Raw genomic sequence first — 12832 nt, 5'->3', positions numbered from 1 at the left:
GGGTGTTGGGTGTTACCTTTATATAACATCTTTCTTATTATTATCTAATCTCGCAACCCAATAGGTCTCTATGACTCTTGAATAATTCCCCATTTAGCATCGTGGGCTCCCCTACTACAATTAATGTTAATTGTTCATATAAAAAGATGAATCCATTGTTGCAGAGCCCAGATTTTGACGCATCATCTCAGGTTTTAGAGTCGCACGATTTACTAATTATGCAAGATACTTATTGGATGGCATAATGGTTCAGAGTTGTTTGGACTAATACGTTTTATTGTAATGTAACCTCATTATTTTGTTTTTTTCACACAAAAATATATGACATTGAACTGTCAGCTGTAAAAATGTGATATGAGACTGTGAATTAATTTGAAAATTTCCGTTTAGTTACATTAATTTATGTTTTTATAGATATTTTTTTAGTAGCAAATATTAAACTTGATCTATGCTGTTTTAAAACTAATAAATGAAAGATGTATCCTATACCCGCATTAAAAATTCTAAGGCAAGTAGTCTTAATTGTGTATTTAGAATATTGTTCGTAGATTACCTGAAATTCTGCAAAATGACATTAGTATGATATAGTAGAACATACTTTAATAAAATATAAAACAGTATTATCGGTGATTTTAAATGTTGCCATTAACCGCATGATACTATAATTATATACTTTAGTATTTATCGTACGTACTAGTTTGGGAGTTAGTACGTCGTATAGTACTAGTTTGGGAAAGGAGTGTAGGTACCAATTCTTAAAAAGCCGGAAACACACGATCCCTCTGGTAATATGAGTGTATACCCGGCGGTATCCCTTAACATTAGGTAAGCCTCCTGCCCGTTTGCCTCATGATATATACAAAAATTATGGAACTCCAGAGTTCAAAAGTTAAAATAACAGCGGTCCAGAGCAAAAGTTGGCGCCCTAAGCATATTATTACGTTACATATTATTGGTGAATTGCTGTATTCCAACTGAGCAGTCAATTGTCCAATGTCAATACATATTTGACAGCGACAGGTCTGACTTTTCAGTTTCGACCTTAAAATTTGTTTTCATTGATGATTATCGGCAGGCGAATTGAGTTTTGTGTTATTATTTAGTTATTTACGCATTAAACATTTTAATTTAATAATTTGATTATCAACTATAATAAAGTAATAGTGATCATTCTTCATCGGATTACAATAAGTAAAACATCACGCATCAAGTACTACGTAAGTCGTTTCCGATAAGAAAATGAATGATAATGATATTGTAATCTCTAAATACATAAATAAATAAATGTATGTATGATATTTTGTTCAGTCTAGAGAGGTGCTAAAAAACTAAGGCGACTCAATTTCAGCAGTATATAAATTATAGGAGAAGTTATAGGCTTAGATGCAATAGTATGATGCGTTAGTATGATATGACATCATCTTTGCTGAGTGTATATTTATTTTGGTGTATTATACTCATAAATAATAGTGGTAATAAAGTTAGAAGGTGAAGGTGTAGGTATAGATGGTATAATCAAATCTAAAAACAGATTCAAGAGAATTCATCAATTCATTCATCATCATCAATCATAGCCAGATTTTATAGATAAAGATCATGATCAATTAGTGGTTCTATGAAAGTTTTAAATAAATAAATTTTATTTTTCAGAGTAATGGGTCAGACCCTTTCAGAACCTGTAACAGACAAGCAGTCGTCAACATGCCAGGATTCACGGTTCCTGGTTGGTTCTTCTTGTATGCAAGGATGGCGTGTATCAATGGATGATTCACACACACATATTCTGTCATTACCTGATGATCCCGGAACAGCTTTCTTTGCTGTTTATGATGGACATGGAGGTATTTTAATAAGCTTTAATGCCTTGATTTCTGTAAAAATTTAAAATAAAACCAGAGAATTTGATTATTAATAAATATTATATATTTGTAAAAAAAAATTATGCAACAATTTATACTAGTTTTGTAACATAAGATATTATTAAATTCATTTTACTATTTATGGGTCGATCACATTGTTCATAAATGTAAAAAGCATGATAAAAAAATATGTATATTTGGTATCCAAATATTATTCATATTAAATCAATGAAATAAAATTTAAAAGGAAACAAAAATATTATAATTTTAAACAACACTCATATTTTTTCTGAGATTAATGGCCTCTGCTATCTCAAGTACCATGTTGCAAACATGATTGATACAATTAGCAATTTTTTAACTTGCACATAGCTTTATGCAATTTTTTTATCTATGTTGATTAATCTGTTCCCAATCATAATTTATTGTTGTTGATTAATGTACATGCCTGTCTATAAAAAAAAGACGGGTTGCACTCTGGGAGTGCCGGCAGTAGTGAAAACTTGAATATTAATGTTGTGCATTTTTGATATTTTGGAATAATATTGCATGAATTGCTTTAATTATCAGTATCAAAAGTACTATCATTTATGTGGTAGAATACAATATGTATTTATTTATTTCGCTATCGTACACAAACATGTCAATTTATATTACATTAAATATGCCGCATTAATACGAATTTGTCCTGACGCGAGTTTAACATTTTTTACCCATTCTAAAAATGTGTACAACGCCGCTAAAGATGTTTTCACTTCAAAAATTATGATAAGAATGATACAGTAATATGTCTGTCCATCCCCACTAGTTTTGGGATTTCACTAGAGGAGATGACTCAATGAAGGAAGGAAATTTTTAATTCTTAAGGTTCAATGCATGGCTAAAAATAAAATGCCACTGATATATTATTATAGAGCCTTTGATCGCGCCTATTCTCATTATTGAGTGTGACCATTTAATTGCAGGTGCTAATGTAGCAGAATATGCTGGGAAACATCTTCACAAATTTGTCACAGCTCGGCCGGAGTATCATTTGGGGAACATTGAAGAGGCAATGAAACAGGTAATCAAATTAACCAACTTCAAATATATGTGGTTAATACATAATAAAAACCACTGTAACTTTGACTGTTGTATATTCCATACTCAATGAAAGATCATCTTGATTTGATTTGTGATATAATTGTGCACTGGAAATATTTCTACTTACTCAAACTCAAAATAACTTTATTCATATAGTTAAACAAGAATTATGAACGTCAACAGACAAGATGTTAATTTGATTTTAAATTTAAATTCCCTACCAGTTCGCAACTCAGGGGTGTAGACAGGCCAAGAAGAAATTGCAAGAAACTCTTCGCCACTCTTTTTAATCTCCAATTTTTGAGTCATACAATCTCAAGGATTAGGATCATTTAAATAATGTCAAATTTATAAAAAGCTTTATTGATTAATTTATGTTTAACAAGAGTTTTGAATTTATTCATTGATCATTCCCTAATTTCTATTGGGAGTTGTAAAAACGAATACAATTGCCATATAAGGAGTGGTTTATCTTCCGTGGTTGACCATACACTTAGATTTCTGTTTCGAGTATTATACTGGTGAATAAATTTACACACTTACTTTTACACTGACCTACATTATAAATGTAAAAAACAAAGGTGCAAAGGAATATTAAATGTTGCATGCATAAAAATTGTGAGTCAAGGTGATTCACAATAGTACTCATCAAGTTTATGCTAATTTTAACCAGTGTGATATTTCAGTTAGCAAGGACGATTTCTCGGAGGTTAAAAGATCTTTTTGAATTAGTTCAGTCAAACCCCAAAACATATTCTATTACACAAATAGCTTTACATTCAATAAATATAGGAAATCACAATAATGAAATACGAATATCGAAATTTGATATCTATTCCAATTTCCAATTAGTTATAATATTTTTTAAATTTTAATAATTTTTGAGTGTACCATAACCGTCTGATTTGACAATTGACATGTAACCCTACCTGTCAAATGTTGAATTAAAATATACTTTACGGTATTGAAACGTATTTAGTCATAACTTATGTTAAAAATCGAAATATTTCCTAGGAAATATCATTATTATATTATATAATATATAGTAGTAGGAAATATTTAGACTATGATATTTAGTTTATTTCGTACCGCCACCAATCTTGCGCGGTCTGTTATTGAAATGTGACCTAATCAGTTTTGGTTAAGAAAATTGTAAATTTAACTGGGTAAATATTCACACCAGCGATTTTGAGGCTGAGTTTTTTTTATGACTTCGTCATAAGTTCTCAGCCCCATAACTAGTGTTGTTATGATGGCGCATGACCTTTTTTGCCTAAAAAAAAAATCAAAAATTACCCAAAAACTAATCAGAGCACCCCACTATCGACGTGGTCTTGTCTGCCTTACCCCTAGAGTGTATATAAAAAATCGGAGGCGCGGAGGAAGAGCAGCCCCCACCCGCTGTAACAAAGTTGAATAAAATGCCTGTGCTTTGGTAGGCAAGGGCGGAGGGGCTGCATTTCCCGCAGCGCCGGAGCTGTCCAACAAACCTATTATTAATATTGTTCGGTTAGGTTAGATTAGTATATTAATATTTTTTTTAAATAAATTGAATTTTTTTTTCATGCGCCATCATAACAATACTAGTTATGATGTTTACAGATCATAACGCCACTGTAAAAAAAAAATTAGCCTCAAAATCGCTGGTGCCGCGATACGAAATATTTACCTTAAATTGTAATCTACAAAATTATGTGTCTTTTTAATACAGTAGAACCTCGTTAAGTCGAACCTCGATAAGTCAAAAACCTCCAAATCTCGAAAAAATGTTTTGTTCCCTTCCCTTAAAACACCAAAACCTCCATTACTTGAAATCTTGACCCTCTGTTAATCGAAATAATCACCGAGTCCCTCCAAGCCATTTTGGTACATATTTTCACTCTATAACTCGAAAAATTAAATTTGACCTCTGTATCTCGAACATAGGAACGTTTTATTTTACAATCTTTACAACTTGATCATTTGGAATTTATTATCTCTATTGTTCGAACAAAAATAAGTTACCGACTTTAAGAACTTGCCGACAATGTGAGTACACTATTGTTTCTTAGAAAACATTTTAGGAGTATACAATAATAAATTTATGACTCATGGAAACACGTGTTTGCTTGCTTTGTGTCAGGTGTTCAATGTTGATTCCCTTTGAAATCCTCCATAAGTTGAAAACTCTATAACTCGAATTTTTTGGCGTCTCCCTTGATGTTCGACTTATAGAGGCTCCACTGTATTTCCATTTAAGTAAAATGTACATACCTACTAGTAGAGAGAGACGTTGGTAAACTGTGTCTCAATTTAAGATTTTTTTATGAATAAAAATATTGATTGTGTCCCTATGTTTTGCGTTTTACAGCAAGCATATAATATCCAATCGTTAGCGCCGGTGAGTGCTTAGTGGGCCATGATAATTGTATTGTCTATTTAATTTTGATATCCTCAAAGGCGAAAGAAATTGAATTAAATAGATATTAATTCCACCTTTCAGGCTTTCCTAGACCTGGATCAGGCGATGTTGGAGGAAAATATGCAAGAAAAAGCAGCTGGGAGTACTGCAGTTGTCGTTTTGATAAAAGATAATACAGTTTATTGCGCTAATGTTGGAGACTCTAGGGCTGTCGCGAGTGTGGGAGGAGCGGTAAGTTTGTGTAGATTTTTTTTAATATTTTAAATAACGTGTATTTTTAATAATAATATCAATAGTGTGAATTTTAATAGTTTGAAATCTTTTATATTTTTAAACCTTCACCGATCAACGCAGAGCCAACATAGAATGTGTCAGATTAAAATTTTTGAAGCTTCCAAAGTGGTAAAATTTTTTTCTTTTGTTAAACGTTACGATGCGGGGCGGGGATTGAATTACGCATTGTTAATAATATATTGTTAATATTATTTTCGACTTTCTAGTACTTTACACCACATAATGGTAACTTTTATGTATAAAGAGTCACGAGGTGGTCACGAAACGTTTTACTATACTTGGGTACAGAAAAACGTTACGGCTCGTTACACGGGTGGGGGGAGGGGTTTCAATAATCTCCAAAAATTGCGTGATGTCAAAAATAATAAAATCAACCCCCCTGCCCTATAGTGCTTACGTAATCTTGAAGGAATAATTTAATCCCACAGGTAGAACCATTATCATTCGATCACAAGCCGACTAACAAGGAAGAACTAGAGAGGATAACGGCCGGGGGTGGTTGGGTTCAACTTAATAGGGTTAATGGAAATCTGGCGTTGTCCCGGGCTCTGGGAGATTACTTCTTTAAGAGGAATTACAGAATGTCGCCACGTGAACAAATTGTTACTGGTAAGTATTTTACTGCAATAAAAATCAATAAAAATCAAAATCAAAATACGTTTATTCAATTTAGATGCTTCTTAGAGCATGCTTATGAATGTCAACAACGTTTACAAAATTCACGAAAGAGCAGGACTACGCCATCCGTTCGCAAAACTACCAGGAGGCCTTGTTCTGAGAAGAACGGGCAAGAAACTCAGCAAGTTTTGCCCTCCCTTTATGATATGATATGATTCATTAGTGTTACATAATTTTTTATTATTATTTACCTTATCCATGAGGTCCTAGGTTCGATCCCCGACTGTGCTTTGACTTTGCACCAATAGACTCTATATGTGCGCATTTAACGTTCGCTCGAACAGTGAAGGAAAACATCGCAAGGAAACCGGCTTACCTTAGCTCCTGGCACAATAGGCTGATCACCTACTTGGCTATTAGATTGACAAATGATCATACAACAGATATAGGTATGAGACCTAAAAAGGTAGCGCCACTGATTTATTTTATTATAATTATTGTTATTTTGCGGGTAGTTTGAAAAAGTTGCATCGTTAAAGAATTTAGCGACGACCTTAGCTGGCCTATTATCGACTAGCCCTGTCCCATTTTTGGCGACCCTGCGTCATTATTGTTTTTCTATGATTAGCAAATAATTGTAATTTTAGTACAGATGAAAACTATACTAATTTAATAATGCTTCGGTGTATAGACCAAAGACACCCAGCGATGCCATAGTACCATGGACGGATCGTGAATTTGTGGGGCTCAGGGCTATTACGGGGAAGTCCCCCGTGATAAACGCACACGCGAAAAAATACACCGAACAAAAGCAAGCGACGGGGAATTCCCCGTTCCGTTTGATAGACGCGCATCGTACATGAGTTGATTGATCTCAAGGATTCCAACATTATAATTGGATTTTGTAAAATGTATGATAAGATTTTTTAATAGAAAATATCGCTTATTGATTTCGGTGGGGACTAGGGGCCCTTTGTATCCACGGGGCCCTGGGCTGCAGCCCAAAAAGCCCTTTAGTCGGATGTACTTAAGGGCCCCTGCATGTTATTCAGGGATAAAGTAGCATTATAAATGTAAAATAATTGTTTGATACAGTCCAGTTTTTGAATCCTTTCGTTAATGATACCTATGTCTACTATGCAATGCTGGGATAGCAAACTTTTAAAACCATTTCTTTGGCCCAAGAATTTTTTAAATTGATTTTTTCGTAAACGTTTAAATTTGACAGCGTACCCGGACGTGCAAGTGCGGCAGTTGAATGAAGACTGGGAGTTTATAGTTATCGCCTGCGATGGGATATGGGAGGTTCTCTCCAATGAGGTAAGTTGCTATAATAAGTAATAAAATAAGTTTTTAACGTAGTAAAGTCGTTTGTATGCATTTCAGAGCCAAATCGATGGTCGACCTTAAAAGGGTTAAATAATAAAAATCTAATAATTACGAAATTTACTACTTTAAATACTTTGCGGGTAAATTACTGTTTTTTTTTCGATAGAATCGATCGAATCAACCGGATCTTTTTACAAGCAATAAACAGTCGCAAACCATATTACGAAACGTCATGTTATGAAGTTTATTAAAAAAAGGATTGTGTCGTTTTATGAAACCACAGTAAAAGTAAAACTTTTTATCACATTATAGACATTTAACTAACAATTATAACTATACTATATACTATAACTACTTTTTTTTGGAATAATACTCCATTAAGGGTATAAAAATCGCTTTATCAATCTTAATTTTATATTTGGAAAATTGGAATGATGTTGGGAAATAAAAGTAGACTAAGACTAAGTCTCCAACTAATATTTTTATTAAACTCTGTGTCTTAGAGAGTACGACATACATAATACTTAACAATTACTTAGATTATATACACAAATTAAATAATAGTCTGTACACTACACGGTCAGCTGCTGCGAACTATAGGCGCCGCCATATTGGCCTTGGGTGCTATGACGAGCGCCTTTCACTTTATCCCTACTCCGTGGCCGACCGTCACGCGACATGCAACACGCAGACGAAAAAGTTTGAAACGATAAAATAAAAGTTTCACTTTAAAATTAAATTACAGGAGGTGATATCATTCTGTCGCATCCGACTTCTAAGCGGGTGGGAGCCGCCGGCAGTTTGCGAAGCCCTAATGCAGCGATGCCTGGCACCCAACTGTCTCACTGGGGGCTTGGGTTGTGACAATATGACTGTCTTGATCATCTGCTTATCACCATTCCCGGCACCACATATGATGGTAAGTTATTCAATTAACCCAAAAACTCCCTCTTGAAACTTTAAACGGTCCTTACGAGTTAAGATATTCCAGAATTCCTTTAGAATCTTTGGTAAAAAGCTTTCTAAGATTAGCAAACAAAACTTTGTCATTTTAGTACAGAAGAAAGGAAATGTATGCGGGTTCATTGATCAACCTTTTACCAATTTAATAATGCCGGATAGAACAAAGAACCCCAGATACGCCAGGTTGGGCTAGATTTTTAACGTGCTATTAGGTCAATTTATTGCTTGAAACCAGGCATTTCACTTAGAAATTTGTTCAAGGAAATCGATATTTTGACGGTACCTTCCCAATATATTTACAACTGTATCGTTTTTGTGCGTAGTAATATTAGTTCTCTTTTAAAGAACAGTGACATTCACAATAGGGATATGAGAAATAAGGGAACAGATTTTTATATTTTTTTTTACTTATGTAACCTTAATGACGTTGTGGTTTATGACATTTTCCTTTGAATAATTGTAATGTAGAGGGTAAAACTTGTTGAGTTTCTTGCCCATTCTTCTCAGAACAAGGCCTCCTGGTAGTTTTGCGAACGGATCGCGTAGTCTTGCTCTTTCGCGAATTTTGTAAACGTTTTTGACATTCATAAGCATGCGCTAAGACGCATCTAAATTGAATAAACGTATTTTGATTTTGATTTTAACAGAAAATTATTTCCAGTGCCCATACAAGTGTCTCGACACCCAACGGCCTAATAAATATTGGACTTTGGGCTCAAGACGGTACTAATGCTATAAATACTGAAGAGTAAAATTTAAATGACTTAACCCTATTCGCTGGAATTTGGAAAATTTTCTACAAATAAATTAATATTTAATAATAGTTTTTATATAAATTACCTTTAAAGAGTTTCCAAATTTTATTTTGTTTTATAGCAACATTTACATCCGTGTGTCAATGTCTTTTTTGACGTCCGCGCGTGACTATGAATTTCGTATGTCAAAATACTCTCTAATGTCAGAGGCTGTTACCGTTGGAATACAGCCAAATGATGCTTAGTAATTAAAACATAACAAATTTCTCGCGTTTGAATTGAGATGTTACGGATTTTTTTTTAATTTTATATTTAATTTTGTGCAAGTTTTTTATTAAATTCATGTCAGTTTTGTTAATAAAAAATTCAAAAGCGTTATGTGTTTGATTTTTAGTTTGTTTTTAACTAATAACGTAAATGTTGAGAAATGATAGAGGTTCTCGCCCGCTCTACGCCCTTGACTTGCGAACTAGTAAAATTAGAATCAATTTAACTTCTCTTCTGTAGACGTTAATAGTATTAAACAATGTACGAATTATGGTTGATAACTCGATCGACAAGGTTAGGGTGTCAATAATAATGAACCTTTATTGAGCGCCCTAAATGTAGCGATTTTGTAATTAGTATAGAATTATTCGATAAAAAATGTCAATTGTCAAAACATACATCGTTTATAAATTTTTACTTATTCTTTAACTAAAATCTTTCGTCTCTTTCTGTAAAATTGTGTTTACCCGGTGCTAGAAAGAGAGATGAGTACTTCCCCTTCAAATACGTGTAAAGCAAAGGAAATGAAATACATAACTTGACCCATATATATAGAGTTATATAGATTACCATTAGAATAGATACCAACGGCATATCAAAATGGCGGCCGTGGTGCCATAGGCGGCGTAGTTTTTACAATTGTAATTAAGGTAGGTGTCCTGAATATATTTGTGAATACCATATTCACAAATATATTCAGGGCAAAATAACTTTACCTATATTGCTTACTATTTGAATTCAAGAGCAATGTTGGCCTTTGATGGCTTCAGTGTGTGACTCTCATATCCGAGGTTAGTTGTCTTTGCACCAATGCTGCAATGGACGCTAGTACGGTTGAGGAAATCATCGTGGGGTATACGACATGCCTTAGACCCAAAAAGTCGATGCCGTGTGTCAGACAGGCTGATCCCCTACTTGTATTTGAAGAAACAAATGATCACGAATCGGATACCCAAATCTGGGGCTTACCCCTTAAAGGTTTTTGTGCTGCGGTATTTTTAAATATATGTTTGTCCACTGATTTCTCAGAAACTAAATGTTCAAGCAAGCAAGCAGGTGTTATCAAAATCGGTTCTTTTGTGATATGGTCTCGGTAGATACTATATATAACATTGATACATATGTGTAGTCAGTTAATTTTCAAAAACAAAATTGCATCATAGTAAAATATAAAAATAATTTTATAATTTCAGAAAGCTATACCAGCTGATCAACTCTTGAGCGACAAATTTGAGACCAACGCGGAAGATCTCTTGTATGCCGAAGATGAAGAAGATCTCAAGTAAATACCTTTATAATCCGGAATAAAAATATTTTACACCACCATAAAAAATATCCAATTAAATATACGAAAATTATATCTTTATGGAATGAAGGGGAAATAATATTTAATAGAATTTTAATTTGCACTTAGGAATTTAAGTGAATTAGCTTTGTATGCACATCGATAGAAAGAGATAACATAGTGCTATCTCTGTCGCACATGTTCTTAAACAAAATTCGTACTTGTTACGAATATTTGATGAAATACTCGCTATAGGGAATTGTATTTAATACTGTATAACTAGTCCGTGAATTATTAATATGAAAAATTGTTTGGCGTTTGTGTATTATGGCAGTTATTGCCGCGTACTCTGTGTAACCAGCTGCCAACTGAAGTATTTCCGAAGTGTTCTAAAAAAAAAAGAGCGAATAAGTCAATTTTAATCAACGAGTTGTGAAACCATTTTTTCTTTAGAAGTTTGAGAGATACAGTAAGGGCTAGTTGATCTAGTTCTTAGGGTAGGAAATTAAACTCCAATAATGACTTGATTCACTATAATTTACATAAACTGTATAACTTCAGTCAGGAAAAGGATCGGCTATCTTAGTTTATACATACTCAAAATTGCCTCAGATTTCTAGTTAACGACACTTTGTTCATGTTTTATTTTTGCCAGCGCAGTGTAAAATTGTGGTTTTACCAATTTTTTTCCTACCTCGTTAAAAGACTTTGGCACATTTGATAAATTAAGTGTTAAAGACATTTAGGGTCTGTGTCACAATGTACGGATAAAGTACCAAATAGCTATGCAACACATCAATTATTTGGAAGATAAATTGTGCTATTTGACATTCATCGGACTCATAACTTTTGATGGACTTTATGTGACGAATAGCGCTATCTGACAGTCGTGAAACGCAACAATAGTGTTTATCCTACCAATAAGTAATAAATAGCTAATTTGGAGCTTATGTAGAACTTATCCGTACATTGTGAAACAGACCCTTACATTACATTATATAACATAACGAAAATACTCAAAAATAGCTGTGCCAAAATGATTTTCGTTTCTATACATTATACTGTAGCATTTTATAATAACGAATTAATTTATTGTAAACAATATATTTTATTTATTACTCAATGTACGCTGGTGAAATATTTTTTCTAATAGGTCCCGTACTTTTGTAGCATACGCAACGCGAACAATCTATAATTTATTTAAAAAAAGAATTAAATTTTGTTCCATATATATTTGACTTGTTAGTGCTTTATAATTTTTATTGATGAATACACTTCAGAGTCGATACTACTGACTCCCTTTTTGTTAGGGGCCATAAAGTCTAAATCGGCTTGGTGAACAGCCTTTAACCTGTTTACTTTTTTCGCTATTGTTTCATCCAGCACATGTTAATTGATAGAGTGAAAATTTAATCGGGGATTTAGTACCTTTCTTTTCACTTTTTTATTAGAAAACAAATTTTGAAAGTAAAAAAAAATTGAACTCTAAAACTGGAAGTAAAAATTTTAAGAGGTTTTCAAAAAGTTTGACCAATTTTTTTTAATTTTTTTTTATTCCAAAAAATAGCTTAAAGTATATTCTAAGTATTATAGAAGTTTCATAGTGGGGTTACTAGTTAGCAAGATAGGTGGATTAATTTACACGCATGTGAAATGACCCCATTACGAAATTTTCCGCCTACCTCCAGCCTTGTTGGTCAGAACAAACCTTGCAGTTTCTTTTTGGACATTTAGCATTACGTAAAGTTTCCCGATTAGTTGGAATGTGATATCGGTACCGCTTGAATTGGCCGAGTAAAGGGTTAATATGAAAAACGTATATTTATATTATTGTTTTTATAAATTGACAGATCAGTGAGTTCCAACTGAATTATCCAAATTGCTCATATCTAGTCATGAAATATCGAAGTTTATCTATTTTGTATTGATTTTTATATTGAACTAGATTTTGTGAGACCACAATAAAATTGCTTCTGTA

At 33.2% G+C, this 12832-nt stretch overlaps 1 protein-coding gene across 4 annotated transcripts; it reads left to right on the top strand.

Annotated features, from left to right (window-relative positions):
* Positions 1-366: 366 nt before the first annotated feature.
* Positions 367-11724, top strand: LOC125056664 (probable protein phosphatase 2C T23F11.1). Of its 4 annotated transcripts, XM_047659913.1 has the most exons (9): positions 367-508; positions 1651-1841; positions 2825-2922; positions 5425-5574; positions 6066-6246; positions 7484-7575; positions 8330-8503; positions 8640-8742; positions 9186-9299. In XM_047659913.1, exons 1-8 carry the CDS (start codon positions 477-479, stop codon positions 8691-8693), a joined length of 972 nt encoding a protein of 323 aa, XP_047515869.1. In that variant the 5' UTR covers positions 367-476; the 3' UTR covers positions 8694-8742; positions 9186-9299. The 4 variants fall into 4 exon arrangements, with proteins under 4 accessions (XP_047515869.1, XP_047515867.1, XP_047515866.1 ...); XM_047659911.1 differs by lacking the exon at positions 8640-8742 and having other exon boundaries at positions 9209-9660; XM_047659910.1 differs by lacking the exons at positions 8640-8742; positions 9186-9299 and adding an exon at positions 10763-11724 and having other exon boundaries at positions 369-508.
* The last annotated feature ends 1108 nt before the right edge of the window (positions 11725-12832 follow it).

Source organism: Pieris napi, chromosome 15, assembly GCF_905475465.1.
Source record: "Pieris napi chromosome 15, ilPieNapi1.2, whole genome shotgun sequence".
Taxonomy (NCBI): Eukaryota; Metazoa; Arthropoda; class Insecta; order Lepidoptera; family Pieridae; genus Pieris; species Pieris napi.
This window is presented reverse-complemented; position numbering and strand designations above follow the sequence as displayed.